At 43.2% G+C, this 25017-nt stretch overlaps 1 protein-coding gene across 3 annotated transcripts in view; it reads left to right on the top strand.

The window, feature by feature from the left end:
* VPS39 (VPS39 subunit of HOPS complex) overlaps positions 1-25017 on the top strand; it is a 229021-nt gene that overhangs the window by 102932 nt on the left and 101072 nt on the right. For all 3 annotated transcript variants that reach the window (XR_011198842.1, XM_069208779.1, XM_069208778.1), the window contains exons 8-14: positions 2085-2268; positions 2941-3061; positions 5039-5159; positions 15587-15716; positions 18591-18733; positions 20064-20207; positions 23454-23595. Coding sequence is in view for 2 of the 3 variants with exons in the window: in XM_069208779.1 (XP_069064880.1) it covers positions 2085-2268; positions 2941-3061; positions 5039-5159; positions 15587-15716; positions 18591-18733; positions 20064-20207; positions 23454-23595 (985 nt within the window). In the remaining variant the exon portion in view is untranslated. The remainder of the gene's footprint in view (positions 1-2084; positions 2269-2940; positions 3062-5038; positions 5160-15586; positions 15717-18590; positions 18734-20063; positions 20208-23453; positions 23596-25017) is intronic.

Genomic DNA, 25017 nt, shown 5'->3' with positions numbered 1-25017 from the left:
AGCAAAGGCAAAAAGTCAGGGGGTAACCATGCCAAGGAGGCATTTCTTTATAGAACCCAATTTCCGTACATCAACGAAGGGCAAGCATCTACTCACTCTACTTCCTTACTTCCAAAAAGGAGAACAGACTCTGGCGGATCCTAGACCTCTAACGATTGATCAGATTCATCTCCGCTGAACACTTTCACAAGGTCACATTGCAGGACGTCACCCCATTTGCTACAACTGGGCACCTTCTTCTACACCCTAGACCTGAAAGAAGTATACTTTTACATCCCCCAGACTCCCAGTGTAACGCTTTCAGAGATGTCAGTCAGTCCTCACAAGAAGCTCCCAGTATGGCTGGACCTTTTCAGTCAGGGTCGATTCAGACACTTTGATCCCAAACAACTCAATCTTACCTTCCCCTAAAAATGCATGGTAATTCTGCAAGAGACTGGGAAACCCACTACTTGTGTTTGCTACATAGCAAAATGGAAAGGATTATGCACCCACTATCTTTTTAAACAGATAGACATGTTCAGTCTCAGTGCAGGAGATCCTTTCCTAACTTAAGGCTGGTGTGATATACTCTTTCATATTGCCTAATCTCACTGCAGTTGCAGCATACCTTCAAAACAGACAGAAGTCCTCCATTTTCAGGGTATCCGTCATTAAGGCTTTCATGGAAGGGTTAGAAAGTGTCGTCCCTCCAGAGAGGTCTCCTACACCTGTATGGAACTTAAATGTGGCCTTTCTTTCAAACCCTTACATTTATGTGCATGTGTTCCAATTCTTGTAGTTTTCTTCATAGCAATCACTTCACTCAGACGCATTAGTGAGCTGCAAGCTCTTACAATACAGGAACCATACTTCCAGGTTCACAGAGATAAGGTGGATCTTTGCATTAACCTTACGTTCCTACTTAAGCTGGTCTTATCTTCCACATCAACCAAAGTATTGAACTACCTATTTTGTTTTTTCCCACAGCCAGAGGTGGTGCTTTACACACTCAATGTTAAGAGCGCTTGTGCGTTATATTGACAGAACTAAACCATTCAAAAAGTCTAATCAGTTAGCTTTTTGTAGCCGTTATTAAATCCAACAAGGATTCTGCTATTAGTGTTCAAACCTTTTAAGCTAAGGCCTAGAGCTCTCTACTGGTACCCTCAAGAGCACATACTACACTGAAAAAAGGAGCCTCACTGGCCTTTTTTTGGGTAACATTTCTATGTTGGATATTTTCAAGACCACTACTTAGTTAGCACCACACATGTTAACTAAGCACTGCTGTGTGGACATACTGGCACTCCTACTGGTTTTAGTTGGACAAGTTGTGTTAAAGACACGTTTCCAAACATCTGCACCATCTACTAGCTAGCGACGGCATTTGATATGGACTTCTTTACAGTATATGCATAGCTTGTGTATTTACTGTCAAACATGCTATGAACAGAAAATATTACTAACAATGTAAACATCAGTTTGTGCTGTGTAGTGCTGTAAATTCACATGCATCTTCCCTCCTCCTCGGAAGCCAACAATGAACATACATTTTTGGTTTATCTTTTCTAGATTATCAATTTCTTTAGTTCAGCACACTCTGTCTTCGAAACTGCGTTTCACTTACACTACTCACCAGCCAAGTGGGGAAAATACTGTGAGGTGGAGCCATTGTGCTAATGCATTCAGAAACAACAGGTTTTGTGACTTGAACTTATTCAAAGAAAAACAGGTTGCAAATGTCCAGGCCCAACACATTTTGGCAGGAGTTTGCATATGAATCTACAGCACTACATGCTTGTAATGTTACTACAAAGAACTGTGCCAAATATGTGTATTTGTAGAGTGCGCAGCACACCAGGGAGGGTATCTTGGCATTAAAATGCAATTAAAGGTCAGTTTAAGTTCCTACTGAGTTAGTACAAACAAAGTGTATCTAATGATGTATGGTGTATAATAGCTCTGTACAGCAGTCATAGGCCTGTCCTTAAATTTCTGCAACTTGTGTTTGTAAGAATTGTGTTGCATCACTCGTAGTATACAGTACTGTTATTTCTATATGTGTCAGCAGTTCTCATTTATGCTGTTTCACTGCTATACAGGTCGATGGAAAAGGCTCCATCAAAGAACTGTTTCCAACTGGGAAACAGCTGGAACCTCTGGTGGCCCCTTTGGCAGACAGAAAGGTAGCAGTTGGCCAGGATGACCTTACTGTGGTGCTGAACGAAGAGGGGACGTGTACCCAGAAATGTGCCTTAAACTGGACTGATATTCCCATGGCTATGGGTAAGTAGCATTCATATTTCTGAAAGCACACATTTATATTGGTATGTTTTGGAGAATGTGACACATTCTCCACTGTCATTGGTGTTTACAATTATTTGAATTTCTTTACAATTGTTTTAACTGCAAGTGCTCACAGCAGTAGTTTGCTTGTTTGAGACCCAACCAATGTTTGGAGGTAGAAAGATCAAGGCATCAACAAGCAAGCTTCATTTAAATTGTAGGGATTCACCGGCATAGGTCACGTGCAATTCCATTGTTCCTCATTTTAATACAGTCATCCTTTTGCAAGATAATGAGAAATTAATATCATTATCATGGTGGTTTCAGCATTCAGTGGATGACTTTGCCTGGTTGCCTGACATTTAAAGGAACTTCATACTACTTTCCAAGAATTCTGAGAATCCCTATTGTATGGTCCGGGCACTGAATGTATTTTCATTGTGGGTTTTAAAGGCAAGGGATGCCATTTTGTGTTAATAGATTTTAAATTCTTGCATGTTTTGCAGAGCAAACACCAATACCAGCTGTTCAAGCAGTTTACATTTTCTAAAAATGTTATCTGATATTAGTAGGGTGACTTAACGTATTGCTAAGCTGAACTTATTGGTAAGGTCAGTCACGGCTACTGGTTGATAATTGATAATTAGACCCCATATCTTCTTTTGACTCCAGAACATCAGCCTCCCTACATTGTTGCTGTACTGCCAAGATATGTGGAAATTCGCACATTTGAACCTCGGCTACTTGTACAGAGCATAGAGCTTCAAAGGCCTCGTTTCATCGCCTCTGGAGGGTATGAAATCATCTTCATCACTTACCTCTTTATGGCACATGCTGTTTTGTTCTTCCTTCCTTGTCATAACGTACCTGTTGCAGTATTTTGGCATGTGCAAATAAAAGTGAAGGCAGGACATTATTGTTTATTGATTATCCCACCACCATTTATCATACCCCCTACTCCAAGTTGATTCTCTATGGCAGAGAGATCATTATATGCTTCAAAGGTTTCACTAATAATAATTGACCATTTGTGCTGGGGCAAAAGCTAATTACTGTCTGGACTATAGATTGATTTGTGATGACTGTTGTGATTCTGTGCCATCATCTCAAGAGGCACCAATGAGAAATTAGTATTATTATGCTTCTTTTGCAAAGCAAACCATTTGGAATTAGCAAAGATTTCAAGTTATCCCTTGTTGGCCATGAGTAGCTTATCTGGGGCTGTATTACAAGAAAGAGCCCCAGGGCGCAACAGGATTTTGTGCCCCAGGGCACTTTGGTATTACAGAATGGGCCACAGATGCTTGTACGGCTCCTTCTGTAACTCTGTTCCACATGTAGCACCAGCACTATCTCAGAAAGGTATTCCTGATTTCCATGGGGGTGTGGCCTCATGCAACTAAGAATCTCTTTGCCACTGAGCCTGTGCCTTATTATGAATGCACGCGCAAAGAAGCTGTCAGGAGGCGCACTAAAAGGGTAAAGCACTATCAGTGTGCCCTCTGATGGCAGCCTTCAAGGGTGGGGAAGAAGGTACTGTGGAAATCCCCTCTCCCTCACCCCCTTCCCCCCAAAAGACATTCCCTTGCATGCGGGTGCAGTCACTCACTGAACTGACCTGCAATGGGACCTCTAGCCCCTCCTCAAATTGCAAGCGGGTTGCTGCCTACACAGTGAAACATGGAGCGGCCTTGAAGCAGCCGCTCCTTATTTTCACTTAAATGCGCTGCCCCCTGGGCAGCATGAGTTTGTGGTGCACTTTCCCTGTTTGCGCTGTGGCGCACCTGTAAATAGGCATGCTAACGGGAAAAGTGCGCCCTATGTGTAGTAAGGCACTGGTCCTTTTTACATCTTTAGATAGATTAATCTGTTTACCAGCCTCTTGTAGCAATGAAAAATGATACTTAAGATTGATAATTGTGATTGAATAATTAAATTAACAGTGAGTGTTTCTTTAGTTGTCTCCACTAATATTACATAATTGATTGTGCAGACTACAGCCCCTAGGAATCACACGTGTACCTGGTATTGCTCACACCCGGCAGTGAGAGGGTTAGTTATTTCTTTGACTGAAGCCATGACCATACAGTTTTAAGTTATGCTATGCTTCCTTTAGCAGTGCAGAGTAAGTTGTCTTTTTGTTTAAGACATAACTTTAGATTGAATCAATTAACACTGTATGAGAGGTCAGCATTGTTTATATCACCCCTTTTAAAAAGTCCCTACCCTGTAAGACTTGTTAGCACTCTTTGTGCCTTTGTTTCTGTTGGCCAAAGACTTATTGACACTGTTTGTTTTCTTAGTTTTTGTAGACCAAAATAGAATTTGATGCCTGAATTTGGAGGGTTATCACGTCTATCCTGCTTCTCCATACCTTTGTACCCCAGTCCCCTACTAATTCTTCTGTTCGAAGTGTAGAGAAGCTTCTGATTCGGACAGCAACGAGTCTCCACTCAAATCTGGAATTGCAACTCACACAGGAATAAACATTTTTTCTTTATCCCTCAGCTCCCCCAGATATTACACCAGCTAAAATGGACTGACTTGAGATATATGTGTAAATGTAGTCATTAGCGTGCATCCCGAAATCATTCAAATGCACAGTATACACCTAGAACCATTGTAGTTGTTTTCTTATCCATGAGCACAAAGGCATAGTAATGGGTGGACATCAATGGATATTTGTGAAAGAGGCTGTAGTGTCTGAATTGCCATGCTGGGTATTGTTAGACTGAAGAATTAATTGCAACCATTATTTTCTGACTTTCAGCACAAACATTGTGTACGTGGCCAGTAACCATTTTGTGTGGCGGCTAGTTCCTGTTTCTATTGCAACACAGATTCAGCAGCTCCTTCAGGACAAGCAGTTTGAACTGGCTCTTCAGCTTGCTGTATGTATCCCTAAGCAAAGCACCAATAATGCTTATGTCTCAGTATGAACTGGTTAATGCAAAAATGTAACACGTGCTGAGAAGGGATTCGTTTGTACTCATACCTAATGTAGTTTATACTTTATGTACATCAGTTAAATGCAGTGGTTCTGTATAAAAATTCACTGTCCCTAGCTAAAGAAAATGATTAGACAGTAAAGTCCCCTAGTGGAAAACGTTTCTTTGGTGTGCATCAGTCTGTCTTCAGAGTATAGTATGTAGTTACCTGATTAGTGAGGGTTGGAACATTTGTTGTGTTTTTGTGGACATCAAACCTTTTTTTGTTCTCTGACTGCAAAGCAACTTTGAGAAAATGTTATCAAGAGTAGTAGGTGTTCTTGCTAAAACTATCATGTAGTTTGGTGGATTAACACATTTCCACGTGTTTCTGTGGCCCTAATTAGTATATCAAGCAGCCCAGCTTTCACAAATTCCAGATCCAAACAGTACACAGTCAGTAAAAGAGGTCTACCAAACTATGCTACTGCTAGAGTATGCCCTGGAGCACGGCAAATACCTAACAGTCGTTTGTAACTGACTAAGCCAGAGAAAGCCTCTCCTGCCCATGCTCTGCTGTCTTGGAGGTGAGGTTTGTCGCAGGCCCCTGTAATGTGCTACTGCAGAGCTAGTAGTGCTGGACTAATCCACTGTAGAAGCAGCACAGCAGACCGGACTCACAGTTATCCTACAGTGGGCTATTGTAGGAAGCTGCATTCTGGTTGCAGTAGTCACCCCCCTCCCCTCTTTTTGCCTAGTTTTTGATGCAACTTTGACTGAAGTGCATTAGGGTCTGGCTAACCAGGTCCCCAATGCCAGTGATCCCTCCCCAAAAAACAAGACCCCTGGTCACTTGATCCCCGCAAGTAATGACTCCTTTAGCACCTATGTAAGCACCTATTAAGTAGTACCTCTGGTACTTATAGCTTAAATACTAAAAAGTATCCCTAAAAGCTGCAGCATAACTATTGCTACTCTAAGGGACCTAAGCAAAAACAACAGATGATGGACTGAATGCGTGACAGATCCAAAATTCACCCCAGTCACAGATCTGGGTTTAATCCATCATTTTTTTTTGCTTACCACGACACGCTAGTTTGGCCGCAGCCATATACAAATCGGTCTTGACCCTGCTCCCCATTAGCAAAAAAAAAAAAATGAATTCAGGCCCAGATCTCTGTACTGGGGGTGACTGTTTAACATTGTTCAGCATTCCGTCTATCACTTGTCCTTTTTGCATTTGTTGCCTTAAGTGGGACCGATATGCCCAGACGTCGATCCTGTGCTCCCCATGCCACTGGAGGCAAGCTAGCCTGGCTGATGACAGGTGATACTCCGAAACCAGTCCCAGGATGCTTGTTTCCAGTCCAGGGAGAACAAAGCACACAGCATGTGTGCCATGTCCTCTAAACACTATGTAATATTTGTAAGTCACCCCTACAGCAGGTCTTACAGCCCTGAGCCAGGATGCATTATATTACATTTGTGGACATATCTTCGGAAACAGATATGTCCCTGCTATGTCGTTGTCAATTCCTAGACATAGAAAGTGAACAGGGAGTCCATTTTAAGTATATGTGCTGAACACTGGTCAGCACAAGTTCTCCAGCTACATGATGGCTTCACTGAAACTATGGATGTTTGGTATCAAACATCTCACATTAATAAACCCTCACTGATGCCAGTGATGGATTTATTAATACATGCAGCCCGAGGGAACCTTAGAGGTACCCCCTGAAAACCTACCGACTACCGGTGTGCTGACTGACTACTTCTAGCAAGCCCACCGCCTTTGGTATGCAGATCTGGCTTCCCTCAGAAGGGAGATGCCGATTTCCCCCTGCCCCAGGGCCTATTGGACACCTAGAAAGGTGGAAACATTAACTATGCAGGAGGCGTGTTGCACTGCCAGGCTGGACACACCTCTAGGGTGACTAGCCTGACGTGAAAACAACCTTATAGATTCCATCATCTTGTTTGTGGTGGCATTAACTATTCTGGGACAGGGTGATGCCCACTGCACAAAGGAAGTGGTTATCTAGTGGGTATAGTTACTCCAGGGTTCAGCAGCCTATTGACTGCTACCTCTTACTCCCCTTAACTCCCCTAAATTGAGTATTTAAGGAAGCCCTTAATAACAGGAAGTCAGATCTTCGCTGGACACAAAAGGAGTAGACAAAGAAGCCTGTTGACCCAAGAACAAATGATCATGACTGACTTGGCGCCAACCCTGCCAGCCTGCCTGCTACACCTGACCCTTGTGGAGTAACTGACCTGTTGCTGCAGCCTCCAAGAACTCTGGGGAGCTGCCTGTGCTTCGCAAATCACCAAGAAAAGCTCCCTTGAGGAGGAGCTGCTCCCCTCCATCTGCAGAAAACCAGAGAAAAACAGTTAGGGCCCAGGACCACCAAAACCCAAAGTGGATAGCACCACTGCACTGGAGTCTCCTATCCCGAGCTGAATTGAACCAACAGTGTCAGCGTGGTTTCCAGGCCCTCCAGAGAAGAAGCCCAACTTGACTTTGACCAGCCCCCCCCCCCTACTCCCTGCCAGTCCAAACCTGTAGCCGCTTTCTGCAGGCCCCCTCTACCACCCCCGGTGACGGAAACCCAATGAGGCCAAACCACCTCTGCACCCGGCCACCCTAGAGCAAGGAGAACAGGATCATTGGTGTCCCTATGCAGCTGAGCATCGAAAGACTTGAACCCTTTAGATGGTTCACCCGTACTGGGCTCCAAGTCCAACCCTGCAACATCTTTGTGACCGGACCGAGCCCCATTGACTTGAATGGTACATCCAATGGCTTAACACACCTCTGCACCCGGATGCCCCAGAGCCTCCCGAGGTGACCTGTTGGTGTGGCCTTGGACCTTTCCCCTTACTCACCTTAAGTCCTGGAGAACATTCCTGTAAGTTGCTTTTGAGTACCTGTTTGCCATATGTTTTTCTTCCATAGAGTAACATTCGAGCTTCAGAAACAATGCATAGTGTCGACTTTTAAAAGCTGTAAAACTTAATCACTGGAATAGTAATCACCTGATTCCAGTGATCTTGGTATCTAAATTTATATAAAGGTATGTGTTATTTTTATAAATTGGTGTTGGATTTCTCTATTAAGTGTGAGCCTCACTTACTGCCTATGTGTGTTCCTTACATGGTTAACACTGCCCTCTGAAATGCCTAACTGTTCACCCACACTACTTCAAAAGAGAGCATTTGGGGTGTCATTTGTGCCTGTAAAAAAACTGTAAACTGTGCACTTGTATAGCGCACTACTCACCCGTTAGGGTATCAAGGCGCTGTACTCATACCGCTATGGAACCCCTCCTGGCTTTTCCCTGTGAGGTGCCCACTCCTGGGCACCCCCAGGGTGAAGCCAGGCATCCAAGCGCTGGTGGGGCCGTTGTGGAGATTAAGCAAGCTATTGCCCAGAGTTGCAGAGTGGGACCCATTAATTAGATTAGGCACCGAGGCGAGAATTATCTGGTCCAAGGGAAATTGAGCCCAAGACCTGCCGAAGCGGGACTTGAACCCTGGTCTTGAGCCAGATCTCTGCTTCAGGGTCTGCCGCTCTAACCATTGTGCCACACTTCTCCACCTCTGTTATTGCTTGGGGTTTGCTTGGCCTTTTTACACAGTGCATCTCCATTTGGTCCACTATGTAAAGAGCAAGCTTCCTACAGCTATATAAGCCATACAGTTGGCGTGGTGGCGGATCTGAAAGACAGACAGATGAGAGTACTGTATGATGAGCATATCTGCTCACATACAGTACTCTTACTTGCTTGACTTGCAGTTCCCTCATTACTTATAGTTATAATGACTTGGGTCAAGCAGTGTAAATTATTCACTAGCCAGTGGGATGTTATGTCTCCATACATGGCAGTGGTTAGCTCCCCAGCCAGTGCTTGGTTAGTTCCGAGACTGGTGCAGGAAAATACAATGGCCTAAGCTTTTGGTGAAAGTAATGGGAAACGTGACTGGTTTGGGATCTAGGTGCACTATCTCACTTTCTTGCATAAGGTGTTCTGTGGAAAAATCAAGTATATAAATATTCCTGCAAAAGATACTAATAACATCCGTATGTGTAATGCTACATCTCTGAATACTGATTCCCAAGTAGGGTCCCAACATATTTTCTAGTACACTTTGCTTTTTCTTAATTTACTGGAACCTTAACGATGATAGTAGTTCTGAGTTTGAAGGTACACGTCAAAACTCAAAATCATGGTATCTTACTCTTCCATTCAAACTATGGTGGAGATTGAGGGCTGGGAGCTCAACCTTTGTTGATTGTACTTCAGCTTGCTCCTTATCACAAGTAGATTTTTGGGTGTACTTTTGACACTTTGAAGCTACCCAAAGTTGACACAAAGTGCTCTACAAAACTTCTAAATAAATAAAATGTTCGATGGCATATGTTGCTGCAGATACACATGTTTGGCACAGTCCGCTGCCTGGTGTTGGGCTCGGAGTATTACAAGTTGTTTTTCTTCGAAGAAGTCTTTTTGGTCATGGGACCGAAGGACTCCTCCCTCTTTGGCTCCATTGCGCATGGGCGTCGACTCCATCTTAGATTGTTTTTTTTCCTCTGTCGGGTTCGGACGTATTCCTTTTCGCTCCGTGTTTCGGTTCGGAAAGTTAGTCAGAATCTCGGAAGAAAGCGTCGGTATTGTTCCGTTCGGTATCGGGATAGTTAGGTACATCGACACCGATCATCGTAAGACTTTGGGGCAGTTTCGATCCCCCATCGGGGCCTGGTCGGCCCGACCGCGTGCGACATCGAAGCCGATGGAACGGACCCCGTTTCGTTTCTGCCCAAAATGTCACAGTAAGTATCCTTATACAGATCAGCACTTGGTCTGTAACTTGTGCTTGTCCCCCGAGCACAAGGAGGATACCTGTGAAGCCTGTCGAGCCTTCCGGTCCAGAAAAACACTCCGGGACCGAAGAGCCAGGCGTCACCAAATGGCGTCCACGTCGACAAAACAACGTTTCGACGACGAAGAGGAAACATTCTCGGTTCCGGAATCAGAATCCGGAGACTCCGACGTCGAACAACAGCAACAAACTGTGAGTAAGACGTCGAAAAGTAAATCCATCGACAAACCGAAAGCCCAGGGGACGCCACTGCCAACAGGCCATGGCTCGACCCATAAATCAGGCGACCCGTCGAAGGGGCCGAAAAAGGGCACGCCCATAGCGAAGACACCCGACTCCGGTCGAGGGACCGCCATGGAGCAACCTCGGAGCCAAGAAAGCGGCTCCGAGAGACAAAAACAAGATACCGGCACCGAAAAACATCGGCACCGAGAATCCATGCCGAAAGGAACAAAAATTCTGTCGGTGCCGAAACCGAAAAAAGATTCTCTCTCGGCGCCGAAAAATACCACACCTTCATCCTACTCAGAGGAACAAGGACTAAGTGGCCAGATGCACAAATTTGGACAAGAGCTCCAAAGTGTAGAATCGGACTACACACAAAAGAGACTGTGCATCCAGCAAGATACAGGGAAGATATCAACCCTTCCCCCAATCATGAGGAAAAGAAAGATCGGACTTCCAAAGGATGACACACAACCACAAGCCAAAGTGGTTAAAAAAGTCACGCCTCCGCCCTCTCCTCCACAGGCATCGCCGGCACAAACACCGCCACAAATGCACTCACCAGCGCAAACTACCATAAGTCATGACGATCAGGATCAAGACGCTTGGGACCTGTATGACACCCCAGTGCCGGACAATGATCCCGAGTCATACCCCACAAAGCCGTCACCGCCAGAGGACAGTACCTCATACTCGCAATTGGTGGCTAGGGCTGCAGACTTCCACAATGTCCAACTGCATTCCGATCCTATAGAGGATGATTTCTTATTTAACACCCTCTCGGCTACACATAGCCAATATCAATGTCTCCCAATGCTACCAGGGATGTTACGGCACGCAAAACAAATTTTTGAGGAGCCCGTAAAATCAAGAGCCATCACCCCAAGGGTGGATAAGAAATACAAACCACCACCCACAGACCCAGTGTTCATTACTTCGCAGTTACCACCCGACTCTGTGGTAGTAGGGGCAGCTCGCAAAAGAGCAAATTCACATACATCTGGCGACGCCCCACCTCCGGACAAAGAAAGCCGAAAATTTGACGCGGCAGGGAAAAGAGTGGCGTCACAGGCAGCCAACCAGTGGCGCATCGCAAATTCACAAGCGCTGCTGGCCAGATATGACCGCGCACACTGGGACGAGATGCAACTTCTCGTAGACCATCTTCCCCAGGAATACCAAAAAAGGGCGCAGCAAATAGTGGAAGAGGGACAAACGATCTCAAACAATCAAATCCGCTCTTCACTAGACGCAGCCGATACTGCAGCAAGAACAGTCAACACTGCTGTCACCATAAGGAGACACGCTTGGCTACGCACTTCAGGCTTCAAACCTGAAATCCAGCAGGCTGTCCTTAATATGCCCTTCAACGAGAAACAACTGTTTGGCTCGGAAGTGGATACAGCCATTGAAAAACTTAAAAAGGACACAGACACGGCCAAAGCCATGGGCGCACTCTACTCCCCGCAGAGCAGAGGCTCTTTCAGAAAAACTCCATTTAGAGGGGGGTTTCGTGGCCAACCCACAGACACCACCAGCCAACAATCAAGAACCACACCATATCAGGGTTCCTTCCAAAGGGGTGGTTTCAGGGGATATCGGGGGGGGTCAATTCCCAAGGAGTAGGGGAAGATTCCAAACTGCAAAAACACCTCCACCTAAACAGTGACTTTCAAGTCACGCAACCCCTTCACTCAACACCAGTGGGGGGAAGACTAAGCCAATTCTACCAATCTTGGCAACAGATTACAACAGACAATTGGGTATTAGCAATAATCCAACATGGCTATTGCATAGAATTCCACAACTTCCCACCAAACATCCCCCCCAAAATGTCACAACATCATTTAGAACTTTTAGGACTAGAAGTTCAAGCACTACTGCAAAAGGATGCAATAGAATTAGTACCAGTACAACAAAAAAACACAGGAGTTTACTCCCTGTACTTTCTAATTCCAAAAAGAGACGAAACATTGAGACCAATATTAGATCTCAGGACACTAAATACCTACATCATATCGGACCATTTTCACATGGTCACACTACAAGACATCATTCCACTGCTCAAACAACAAGATTACATGACCACGTTAGACCTAAAGGATGCGTACTTTCATATACCAATACACCCTTCTCACAGAAAGTACCTACGGTTCGTATTCAAAGGAATACATTACTAATTCAAGGTGTTGCCATTTGGAATAACAACTGCACCAAGAGTGTTCACAAAATGTCTAGCAGTAGTAGCAGCACACATCAGGAGACAACAGATACATGTGTTCCCTTACCTAGACGACTGGCTAATCAAAACCAACACAGTAAAAAAATGCGCAAACGACACCACCTTTGTCATACAAACCCTTCACAAACTGGGGTTTTCCATCAACTACACAAAATCACACCTAGAACCGTGTCAAACACAACAATATCTAGGAGCAACCATCAACACATCAAAAGGAATTGCCACTCCAAGTCCACAAAGAGTGCAAGCATTCCACAAGCTAATAAGTGCTATGTTTCCAAACCAAAAGATACAAGCAAAATTTGCGCTAAAACTTCTAGGCATGATGTCATCATGCATAGCCATTGTCCCAAACGCAAGACTACACATGCGACCCTTACAACAGTGTCTAGCATCACAATGGTCACAGGCACAGGGTCAACTTCAAAATCTGGTGTTGGTAGACCGCCAAACATACCTCTCGCTTCTATGGTGGAACAGCAAAAATTTAAACAAAGGGCGGACATTTCAAGACCCAGTGCCTCAATACGTTATAACAACAGATGCTTCCATGACAGGGTGGGGAGCACACCTCAATCACCACAGCATTCAAGGACAATGGGATATACACGAAACAAAACTTCATATCAATTACCTAGAACTGTTGGCAGTATTTCTAGCGTTAAAAGCCTTCCAACCCATAATAACACACAAAGACATTCTTGTCAAAACAGACAACATGACAACAATGTATTATCTAAACAAACAAGGAGGAACACACTCAACACAATTGTGCCTCCTAACACAAAAAATTTGGCAGTGGGCGATTCACAACAACATTCGCCTAATAGCACAATTTATTCCAGGAATACAAAACCAACTAGCAGACAACCTTTCGCGAGACCACCAACAAGTCCACGAATGGGAAATTCACCCCCAAGTTCTGAACAAGTACTTTCAAATTTGGGGAACACCCCAGATAGATTTGTTCGCAACAAGAGAAAACTCAAAATGCCAAAACTTCGCATCCAGATACCCACACCGCGAATCACGAGGCAATGCTCTATGGATGAATTGGTCAGGGATATTTGCGTACGCTTTTCCCCCTCTCCCTCTCCTTCCATATCTAGTAAACAAGTTGAGTCAAAACCAACTCAAACTCATACTGATAGCACCCACATGGGCAAGACAACCTTGGTATACAACTCTACTAGACCTTTCACTAGTACCGCATGTCAAACTACCCAACAGGCCAGATCTGTTAACACAACACAAACAACAGATCAGACATCCAAACCCAGCATCATTGAATCTGGCAATTTGGCTCCTGAAATCCTAGAATTCGGACACTTGGACCTCACACAAGAATGCATGGAGGTCATAAAACAAGCTAGAAAACCTTCCACTAGACACTGCTATGCATCTAAGTGGAAAAGATTTGTTTACTACTGCCATGCCAATCAAATACAACCAGTACATGCCTCTACTAAAGACATAGTAGGATACTTACTACATTTGCAAAAAGCAAATCTCGCTTTTTCATCCATAAAAATACACCTCGCAGCTATATCTGCTTACCTACAAACTACTCATTCATCGTCTCTATTTAGAATACCAGTTATTAAAGCATTCATGGAAGGGCTAAAAAGAATTATACCACCAAGAACACCACCAGTTCCTTCATGGAACCTTAACATCGTCTTAACAAGACTCATGGGTCCCCCTTTCGAACCCATGCATTCCTGTGAAATGCAATATCTAACCTGGAAGGTCGCATTTCTCATTGCAATCACATCCCTCAGAAGAGTAAGTGAAATACAGGCATTTACCATACAAGAACCATTTATTCAAATACACAACAATAAAATAGTTCTAAGAACAAATCCAAAATTTCTGCCAAAAGTAATCTCACCATTCCATTTAAATCAGACAGTAGAATTGCCAGTGTTCTTCCCACAACCAAATTCTGTGGCTGAAAGGGCACTACATACACTAGACATCAAAAGAGCACTAATGTATTACATTGACAGAACAAAGCTAATCAGGAAAACAAAACAACTGTTCATAGCTTTTCAAAAACCACACATAGGAAATCCAATCTCTAAACAAGGCATTGCTAGATGGATAGTCAGATGCATTCAAACATGCTATCTTAAAGCCAAAAGAGAATTGCCTATTACACCAAAGGCACACTCAACCAGAAAGAAAGGTGCTACAATGGCCTTTCTAGGAAACATTCCTATGAGCGAAATATGTAAGGCTGCAACCTGGTCTACGCCTCATACGTTTACTAAACACTACTGGGTAGACGTACTAAATGCACAACAAGCTACAGTGGGCCAAGCTGTACTAAGAACATTATTCCAAACTACTTCAACTCCTACAGGCTAAACCACCGCTTTTAGGGGAGGTAACTGCTTTATAGTCTATGCCAAACATGTGTATCTGCAGCAACATATGCCATCGAACTGAAAATGTCACTTACCCAGTGTACATCTGTTCGTGGCATTAGTCGCTGCAGATTCACATGTACCCTCCCACCTCCCCGGGAAGCCTGTAGCCGTTTAGAAGTAGATCATAAACCTTAAACATCTGAACATTTGTAAATAATTATTAGAAACTCTTATCATACATACATATTCACTCCATTGCATGGGCACTATTTATACCAAACAACTCCATCCTCACCCTCTGCGGGGAAAACAATCTAAGATGGAGTCGACGCCCATGCGCAATGGAGCCAAAGAGGGAGGAGTCCTTCGGTCCCATGACCAAAAAGACTTCTTTGAAGAAAAACAACTTGTAATACTCCGAGCCCAACACCAGGCAGCGGACTGTGCCAAACATGTGAATCTGCAGCGACTAATGCCACGAACAGATGTACACTGGGTAAGTGACATTTTCAATACTTAGAATGGTACTCTGAGATCTAGTGCAATTGGAGTGTAAATCTGTCATATTTTCAAAGAATAAATAATTAATTCCTGATTTTAAAAAACTGTTCTTCCTGATGCCAGCCGGACAATGCTTGTTCTGAATTACCTATATATTTTTGGTTTTGTAGAGAATGAAAGAGGACTCCGACAGTGAAAAACATCATCAGATTAACCACATTCAGAATCTTTATGCCTTTAACCTTTTCTGCCAAAAGCGTTTTGATGACTCTATGCAAGTATTTGCCATGCTTGGAACAGGTGAGACTGTTTTGGTATGTATTGTTTTAAAAGTGTTTGACTGATTCGACTAACAAAGAAAGAACATTTGTTGTAGCCACTTTTGTACAGTATATATACTTAGTACAAATATGAAATCATAGCCCAACAGAACAATGTTTTGCTGTGACAAGATTTGTACTTGTTGGTTGGGTGGATTTGAGCCCGACCTTTGCTGGTGATTCTGTAAATATGTGAAAGTTTTACAGATGTGGTCTGGTTCTCAGGTAATATTTCTGCTTAATCGTTAGTCATCCCTCCTCAAAAACACCCACCAGGCAGACAGATCTCAATATTAATCTGGGTATTCTAATGAATACTGTGGTTATGTCATGTCTCACATAAGTCATCACTAGGTTCGAACTCCCTCAGTTGATTGTGATTTTTGCTCTTTAAAAGAGGTTATAAATCTATTTTATTCAGGACTCACTCTATGATCATTGTGCTTCTGCACAACTATTATCATTCATTTCTGCTCTTCCAAAGAATCAACTAGTACATATGTGTGCTTCCTAGAACAATTCTTTTGTCACTTGTACTTTTATCTGCCCTTCTTTAGCTTAGGCTCATCACCATCTCTTCTATTTGCAATCAGTTACTGCAAGTACTTCTGAAACTAGTCACTTTTGCTTGTGGCGATTGTGGGCTTCTGGTTGAGCCATGTACTGGCTTGTGTGGTTATTACCAGTGTCGTCCTTCTAGTGAGCAATGTCATTTTTTTACACTATTTGAGTTTGACTTTGGCCAATCTACCAAGTCTGCTTCAAAACCTTCCCTTTCCCATCATGTGCTTGAAGTTGTGGGACTATGTAAGCACTCCGTGGCACGAGCCATGCTGTATCTTCTAGCTTGATGCCTTGAGCTAATGCTTTCTTCTCTATTGAGCCTTCCCATAATCTCCAGTGCTGTGTGCTACAGTCATATATTTTCCTACATTGATATTCAGTATCCACGTGTGTTGATTATAGCATTGCAAGCACACGTTCTGATTTTTAAATAATTCTAGCGTTCACTGCAGTAACATCAATTTTAGGAAGGCAGTCCTGAAGATCCAGCCTTATATAGTACGCCTGTAATCTGTCTTTTAATGCTTGAACTTTTCCTTTAAATGCCATTGGCACTATTTAGAGAATGTCTTTCTGTAATCACCATCGAAATTGAAAATGTTTCCAATTTCACCCCAGTAGGGAAAAATAGAAGGCAAGTCAGATCAAATGGTCAGGGCATAGTGACACTTCTTTGGAAAAACAATGCAGAGGACATAGTTTTAATCCATTTGCTGATGGTATTTGGCCAGTACTTCAGCTAAGGTTCTTGATACTAGAGAATGGATGGCGGCCGTTGGTTCTGCGGAGGCTTTGGACCTTGGTGTAAGATTTTATCTGAGTTGTACTACTAAGTCTCAAAGAAAGGCACTATGTGAGAGAGACTTTTGTTTAGAGGCAGGTGGCAAAATGGCAAAGGAAGGGTTTCAGGTCAAGGTGAGCTAACTGGCTGCCTTACTGTTGTATTGGGTAATGTAAACCTTGTTACATAGTGTTAAGTAATAACGTAAACCTTAATAGACAGTTCCTTGCCTGCAAGCGAAGCCTGTAGAGTAGCCAAGGTTGAATGTAATCAGTAATCTTTGTTATGCCCCTTCCTAGTGCACTTCGGTCAAAATCTTTGTTTCCTGTGACCGCTCCTTCACAATCATCATCGGAGCATCATTTTGCCATTTTATTTTTGAGACCAAGATCAAGAGAAATTACTCTTTAAAAAATATTTTGAAAAATAACAGTCCTGATCCATCATTTGTTTTAGCCACAACTTCTTGTGTTTAGCTTATACAGTGTAATGGAAAGTGTGTAAAAGAGTAGGCTGAAAGATTGATTTCTAGGCCCAAATTACAGCAAAATCCTGCATGGAAAAGCAAAAGCCAGAGTGGAACAGAGTTAAATTGTAATTACAGTATAATCAGTCTCCACACCAGCAGTGAGGAATTGGGGCCTAGCAACTGTTGCTGTGCTTGGTTTAGGGGACGGTGTAGTGGCTCCTCTCCAGAGAGTGGCTGCCTCCATAGGAAAGGTGAAGGAAGTATTGAGGTCTCTCTGGACCACTTCTGGCGAGTTTGTGGGAGATCCGTTAGTGCAACTTAATACAAAATTTCAGTTTTGAAGACTGGGTTCTCCTGTCATTTTGGAACCAATAGTGGGAAATGGCTGGTACTTATTTGTACACAGTGCTCCTTTGGAAACATTTGCCCAGGCGATTTCGGCTGCTCAGAACTCACTGTGCTTTACAGCTGAGGTGCACTCTGCCTATCAGTTTGTGCGCTTGTGTAAAAGGAAGTAAGCTCAGCAGCAAAAATGGAGACACACTTCTGCTGTGAATACGATTTTACTCCTATGAAAGTTTCACAAGTGAGCAAGGTTGTGTGTGGCAAGTAAGACACTGAAATGTAATACATTACAATAACGTTTGAGGGGAAGTTGGGAAATATGATTTTTGTAGATAACTGCAACTTACATTATTGAACAGATGGTATTCCCTATGTTTCTCAGGAATTGGTGGAACAGATTTTTATTTATATTGAAAATGTGCCGACTTGGTTCCTTAGCTCAGAAGCTAATTTGATATTTATATGATAAAGTAACATCATAGAAAACCTCTATCCACTCTCGAAATGTTAGCTACTGCACTGGCTTTCATAGTGTTAGGAATGTGGACTACCATTATAATATGTAGCCAGTGGAGCGTTAGACAAACCTTTGAAAGAAAAAACTATGGCTTTCAGCCAGAAAGTATAATTGTGCAGTGATTTGCAGTTCTTCACTGATGTAAAAATATTTTGTAAACAAATGTTTCTCTTTTTAGATCCAACTCATGTGATTGGCCTGTATCCCGACTTGCTACCCACCGAATACAAGAAGCAAATTCAGTATCCCAACCCAGTGCCAGGGCTGTCTGGTGCAGAACTGGAGAAGGCACACTTGGCACTCATAGACTATCTTGCTCAGGTATACACACTGGCTATTCCAGGAAGTAATAAATACAGGCGTAAGAAGCTTCTGAAGTGCAAACCTTCTTACACTATTTCTTGTATCTTACTACTAGTCTTGTAAAATGAGTTTGGGGAATCAAGGTTAAGATAGCATCTTTATAAAAAAAAATTGACATTGTGTTTGTTGTAACTAAAGTACATTATAAATGTGATTTTCTTTCACTGATACTGTTTGAAAACTACACTGAATTTAAATTAGTGATTGAGGTGTTGTGTGGAAAGAAATGGAAATGGCCTCAGAGTTGCCAACCATGCTCTGTTGGCACCTCACTACTCAGTAGACAGCATCACAGATGTTTACAAACATAGGGCAAACATAGAACCACTTTGCAGAATTAAAATCATGCGACAGACGTTTGCGTCTAGGCAATTTGATTTTCTTCATAAAATACTTTTGCAAAATCTTAAAGAAGCTAGCAGGCACAAAAATCTTTTTTTCATATGACCGCTCCTTCACAACCATCATCGGAGCATAATTTTGGCATTTTTGAGACCAAGCTCAAGAGAAATTACTGTTTTAAAAAAAATATATATTTAAAAAATCACAGACCTGACCCATAATTTCTTTTAGCCACAACTTCTTGTTGCTTCAACAAACCCTGTGACAAACTATGGAAGCCATTTACCTTTCCTTTTCTCGCAGCTAATAATAGATTTAAAAAAATATATTTTAAAGCATACCTTTTGGTTCCTCTGACTCATTTTGCACTCTGGGTAGGAATGTCTTTCCGGGAAGCAAATGAAACCAGCATAAGCTCTGGTAAACCGCCAAATTGCCACCAAATGAGCCCACTCTACAATGTCTAAGAGACAGTCTAGCATTGGGCGCTAATTTACAGCTGTTGCTTATTTCGCAACGCTACCCATTGTCTTTGCATGATCAGATGGTTTTAGCAAAGTTTGCTTGAGACAATGTACTGAAGATGCAAGTCTATGCTTGTCAGTTTCTTGGTACCTGTATGTATAGAGGTTTATACTCCAGTTACTTTGCAGCAATTGTAATTAATATGAACATATCCAGGAGGACAAATAAAACTAAGAACCCAAGACACCGACTCTGCGATCCTCCTGAGGGCGGTATGAAAACGTCAATATAAATTATGTATGTACTCCAGTGCTTAGCAGCAAATAGTGTCTAAATGTGCTTTGATCCCCGAAAGCAGCACAGTGTCATGCTATTCTGGTGCAACACCCTCTAAAAGGTTTCATTATACATTATTTTATATATTTTGTGTAAGAGAACATTTTTTACTCTGTCCTTTATCTCTATGTCACTAACATTGCAGAAGAGAAGTCACCTTGTAAAGCAGCTGAATGACACTGACCACCACTCGAGCACATCACCCTTAATGGAGGGAACCCCCACCATCAAATCTAGGAAGAAGCTGCTGCAGATAATTGACACCACACTTCTGAAGTGCTACCTTCATGTGAGTATTTGACTAACAACACCACATTGCTGTTACCTTCTTATGGCTGTTGAAGCAGACGCACCAGCTGTTTTCTTGTAGGCTATTCTACCACTTAACTAGATTACCCTATGCAGATGAATTCTCGTGCTATATTGACTAGCACACCACAGAACCTCCTTTTTTTTTTTTTTTTTTTTAAACCTTTTCTTTGCAATTCAACAATATACAATGAAGGACATTCTAACTGTAATAATGTAAACTTAGCATCCGGCGGAGTCTTGTGTGCAGGAAAGCAGCACACTCCTGACAGTTACCAATCAACGTATAGGGCCCACCTGCCCAGTACAGCCATGTGACCTGTCTCACCGGGCTCAGTGTGCCACCACTGTAGGAGGCTGGCCTGGCTTATAGTGGGTACCTGATGGTACTTACACCTTGTGCCAGGTCCAGTTATCCCTTATTAGTAGATTAGTAGTGTTATAGCAGCTTAGGCTGATAGAGGTGGCTATAGCAGAGCAGCTTAGGTTGAACTAGGAGACATGCAAAGATCCTACTATACCACTTATATCCTATAGCACTATATCATAAGAATCACAATATTCAGAGTTTCTAAAAATGAAGGTACCTTATTCTAGTGACAATGTGCCAAAAACATCTCAGAGGATATACTCCCTTAGGAGGTAAGTAAAATATACAAAATATACACACAAACCAAAATCAGGTAAGTAAACAGTTAGAAAAGTAGTGCAAACACTGAAGAATACAATAGGATGCAATAGGACACAATAGGCCTAGGGGCAACACAAACCATATACTCTAAAAGTGGAGTGGGGGGGGAGCAGGGAGGGGGGAGGGGAAAGGTGCAAAAGGGCTGCCTCCCGGTGGAAGAAGCTGAAGATTCTGCAACAACGGAAGATGCCAGGAACTTCTTTGCACAGAAGATGTCCCACAGTGTGCTGGAGGATGCAGAGGTTTTTCCACGCAGAAAGACCGCAAACAAGCCTTGCTAGCTGCAAGAGTCGCGGTTGAAGAAAATGGGTGCTGCCCGGGTCCAGGAAGGACCTGGATGCCACCCCTTGGAGGAGGAGACAGAGGGGTCGCTCAGCAAGACAGAGAGCCCACGCAGAAGCAGGCAGCACCCGCAGAAGCACTTGAACAGGCGTTCAAGAAATCTGAGCACGGCGGTCGTCTCAACACTACAAAAGAGGGTCCCACGAAGCCGGTGGTCAACTGAGCGAGTTGAGCAATGCAGGACGGAGTTCTGGGGACCTTGGCTATGCTGTGCACAAAGGATTCCTTGAAAAAGTGCACAGAAGCCCTAGCAGCTGCAGTTCATGCAGTACACAGGTTTACTGTCTGGCGTGGGGAGGCAAGGACTTACCTCCACCAAATTTGGACAGACAGACCACTGGACTGTCGGGGTCACTTGGATCCAGCCCCTGTGTTCCAGGGACCACGCTCTTCAAGATGAGAGGGGACCCAGAGGACCAGTGATGCAGAAGTTTGGTGCCTGCGTTAGCAGGGGGAAGATTAAGTCGACCCAAGGGAGTTTTCTTCCTGGCTTCCAATGCTGGGTGAAGGCAGACAGCCCCCAGAGTATGCACCACCAGGAAACAGTCGAGAAAGCCGGCAGGATTAGGCGCAACAATGTTGCTGGTAGTCATCTTGCTACTTTGTTGCAGTTTTGCAGGCGTCCTGGAGCAGTCAGCGGTCGATCCTTGGCAGAAGTTGAAGAGGGAGATGCAGAGGAACTCTGGTGAGCTCTTGCATTTGTTATCTGAAGAGAAGCCCACAGGAGAGACCCTAAATAGGCTACTCCTCTCACGCCCTTAACACCTATTTCCAAAGGGAGAGGCTGCAACACCCTCTCTCAGGAAATTCTTTGTTCTGCCTTCCTGGAACTGGCCTGCCCAGACCCCAGGAGGGCAGAAGCCTGTCTGTGGGTTGGCAGCAGCGGTAGCTGCAGGGAAAACCCCAGAGAGCTGGTTTGGCAGTACCCGGGGTCCATGTTGGAGCCCCGGGGATGCATGGGGTTGGCACCCCAATACCAGATTTGGCATGGGGGCAATTCCATGATCTTAGACATGTTACATGGCCATATTCGGAGTTACCATTGTGAAGCTACATATAGGTCTTTGACCTATATGTAGTGCACGCATGTCCCCGCACTCACAAAGTCCGGGGAAATTGCCCTGAACTATGTGGGGGCACCTTGGCTAGTGCCAGGGTGCCCTCACACTTAGTAACTTTGCACCTAATCTTCACCAGGTGAGGGTTAGACATATAGGTGACTTATAAGTTACTTAAGAGCAGTGTAAAATGGCTGTGAAATAACATTGACGTTATTTCACTCAGGCTGCAGTGGCAGTCCTGTCTAAGAATTGTCTGAGCTCCCTATGGTTGGCAAAATAAATGCTGCAGCCCATAGGGATCTCCTGGAACCCCAATACCCTGGGTACCTAGGTACCATATACTAGGGAACTATAAGGGTGTTCCAGTGTGCCAATCAGAATTGGTGAAAATGGTCACTAGCCTGCAGTGACAATTTTAAAAGCAGAGAGAGCATAAACACTGAGGTTCTGGTTAGCCGAGCCTCAGTGATACAGTTAGGCACCACACAGGGAACACATATAGGCCACAAACTATGTGCACTGGGGTCCTGGCTAGCAGGATCCCAGTGACACAGGCAAAAACAAACTGACACACAAATAAAAATGGGGGTAACATGCCAGGCAAGATGGTACTTTCCTGCAACCACATAGTCACAGTGCCTCTTTCAGTTGGGAAAGTGTTTACTTGAATTGAGTTCATATCATGCATTGGCATGATAAACAATACAGGGACAGACTGTTTTTCCATGGTGATAGCAGCAGGTTTATTCAACTCTGCAGCTATCTCCAGTATGTGAGTGCTGGGGAGCATATGTTAGCAGCTCTAGTGACTTAACTTGTCCATTGTGGGTGTTGGTCCAAGGTCATTGAAAGCAAGCTTTAGTTTGCAGTTTAAATTATGCATTCTGTTTAGTTGCTTTAGTCTTCTTTTGCCCTGGTGCTAGTTGTTTACTTCCCATTAACTATCAGAATGAAGCAGCCTGATATTCTTTCTGTTTATATTTGATGTGACAAATGCCATCTGTGAGAGCTGGGATGCCTCACCTTCTGCTGTACGTGTCTTTATTTTGCTAAAAGAGTAAATGTTCTCATAATCCTGCATCATCTCAATAAAACACAATAAAATGTAACGCATGCTGTTTCTTGTTTACAGACCAACATGGCTTTGGTGGCACCGCTTTTGAGGCTGGAGAACAACCATTGTCACATTGAGGAGAGTGAACATGTTTTGAAGAAGGCACACAAATACAGCGAGTTGATAATCCTGTATGAGAAGAAGGGGTTGCATGAAAAAGGTAATGGGAATGATGTTCATTAGGAGCCCAGCGTCTGCTTAGAAAAAGGTGACACCACCTTTAAACATGCTAGACGTTATTCACAGGGAATGTGGCTGAACTAGAGCGTTGTTGCATTCAACCTGAACAATTGATTATGTAGGAGTGAAGTACCCTCTTCCACCTAAAAACTCCTATAGTATTATGTTGAGAAATTTATAAAGGATACCACTGGGTTGATAACACTTTGGCAAGATTGGACAGCTTCAACAGTGCTCTAAACTGAGCAAGTGGGTTTTTGTTCAGGAACTCACCCAGTAAATTGTGCTACTACTCCTCTCCCTCCCTTCATCCACTTTATGGCATCAGGTTATTTTAAGTATAGTCCCCTCCTGAGGTAGAGTGAGAAATTTGTCCTTAAAGCATTCTTATCAAGTGAAAAGATAAATCTAATGATCCAACTATTTCTTCCAGTTGCCATGATGGTGCCTAAATATCAGAAGCCATAACTAGAAACATGAAAGTTCACCCCTGTGGCTCCTTCCTTGTTTGGAACAAGAGACCTCTTTTAAATGTGCATCCATCTCTCTTTAGGTGACTTTGAACTTTATAGGAAGCATTTCTTAAAATCATGTAATCTAATGTTTATTTAAATATCACATTCAACGATTCATACTTGAGCACACATTCTCCTTACTGGGCTACCAGTTTGAGAGAACAGAGATTTCAAGATTATTCTTTTCATTTGCAATTCTGTCCTGCAGTGCAAACTGCATGACACAATTATTAGTTGATGAAACTGTAATCACAAGTGCTGAGTGACTGACTGAAGATATGGGGTCACAGGACCATTCACAATGAAGAAGGTTTATCCCTGAAATGATCTTTCCTGCCCTACAAACTTGTAATGCTGTTCTATTTTCTTCTTAAAGCAATGTTGTATGACTTAGCCATGCCTGTGTGTTTTAGGTTATTTTTTGCTGTTTTAAAAAAGACATATGTTCTCAGTTGTCTTGATGTGACACAGATCACAACTTCTAATTGCAAGCTAATAATCCACAGTCTCAGAATCCATCCTTATACCTTGAGGATATGACTCTACTACTTTGAAGGTGGAGTTGCAGCGTAAATCAACATTATGGCTGTTGTCTGAGTTTTGCTTGCTGTCATAATGAATGATGGCTGTCTCAGTTCAGTTGTGTCCTTTCACCAACATCAAAGGGAAGTGCAGTTGAAACTCCTTTGTACCTGTGTGAGCAGCTGCAGCATATCAATGAATAGAGCCTACAAGTTGCCATCTACTAAAACTCTTGATAGCGGAAAATGTATCTATATTGAAAAGATGATATAGCCAACATGATTTATCACATGGTTTCAAAGCAATATGTAATGTGTGTGGTTTTCAAAGCTAACTTCATGTCTCAAACCTCCTGTTCCCATGAT

This window comes from Pleurodeles waltl, chromosome 9 (assembly GCF_031143425.1).
Source record: "Pleurodeles waltl isolate 20211129_DDA chromosome 9, aPleWal1.hap1.20221129, whole genome shotgun sequence".
Lineage (NCBI taxonomy): Eukaryota > Metazoa > Chordata > Amphibia > Caudata > Salamandridae > Pleurodeles > Pleurodeles waltl.
This window is presented reverse-complemented; position numbering and strand designations above follow the sequence as displayed.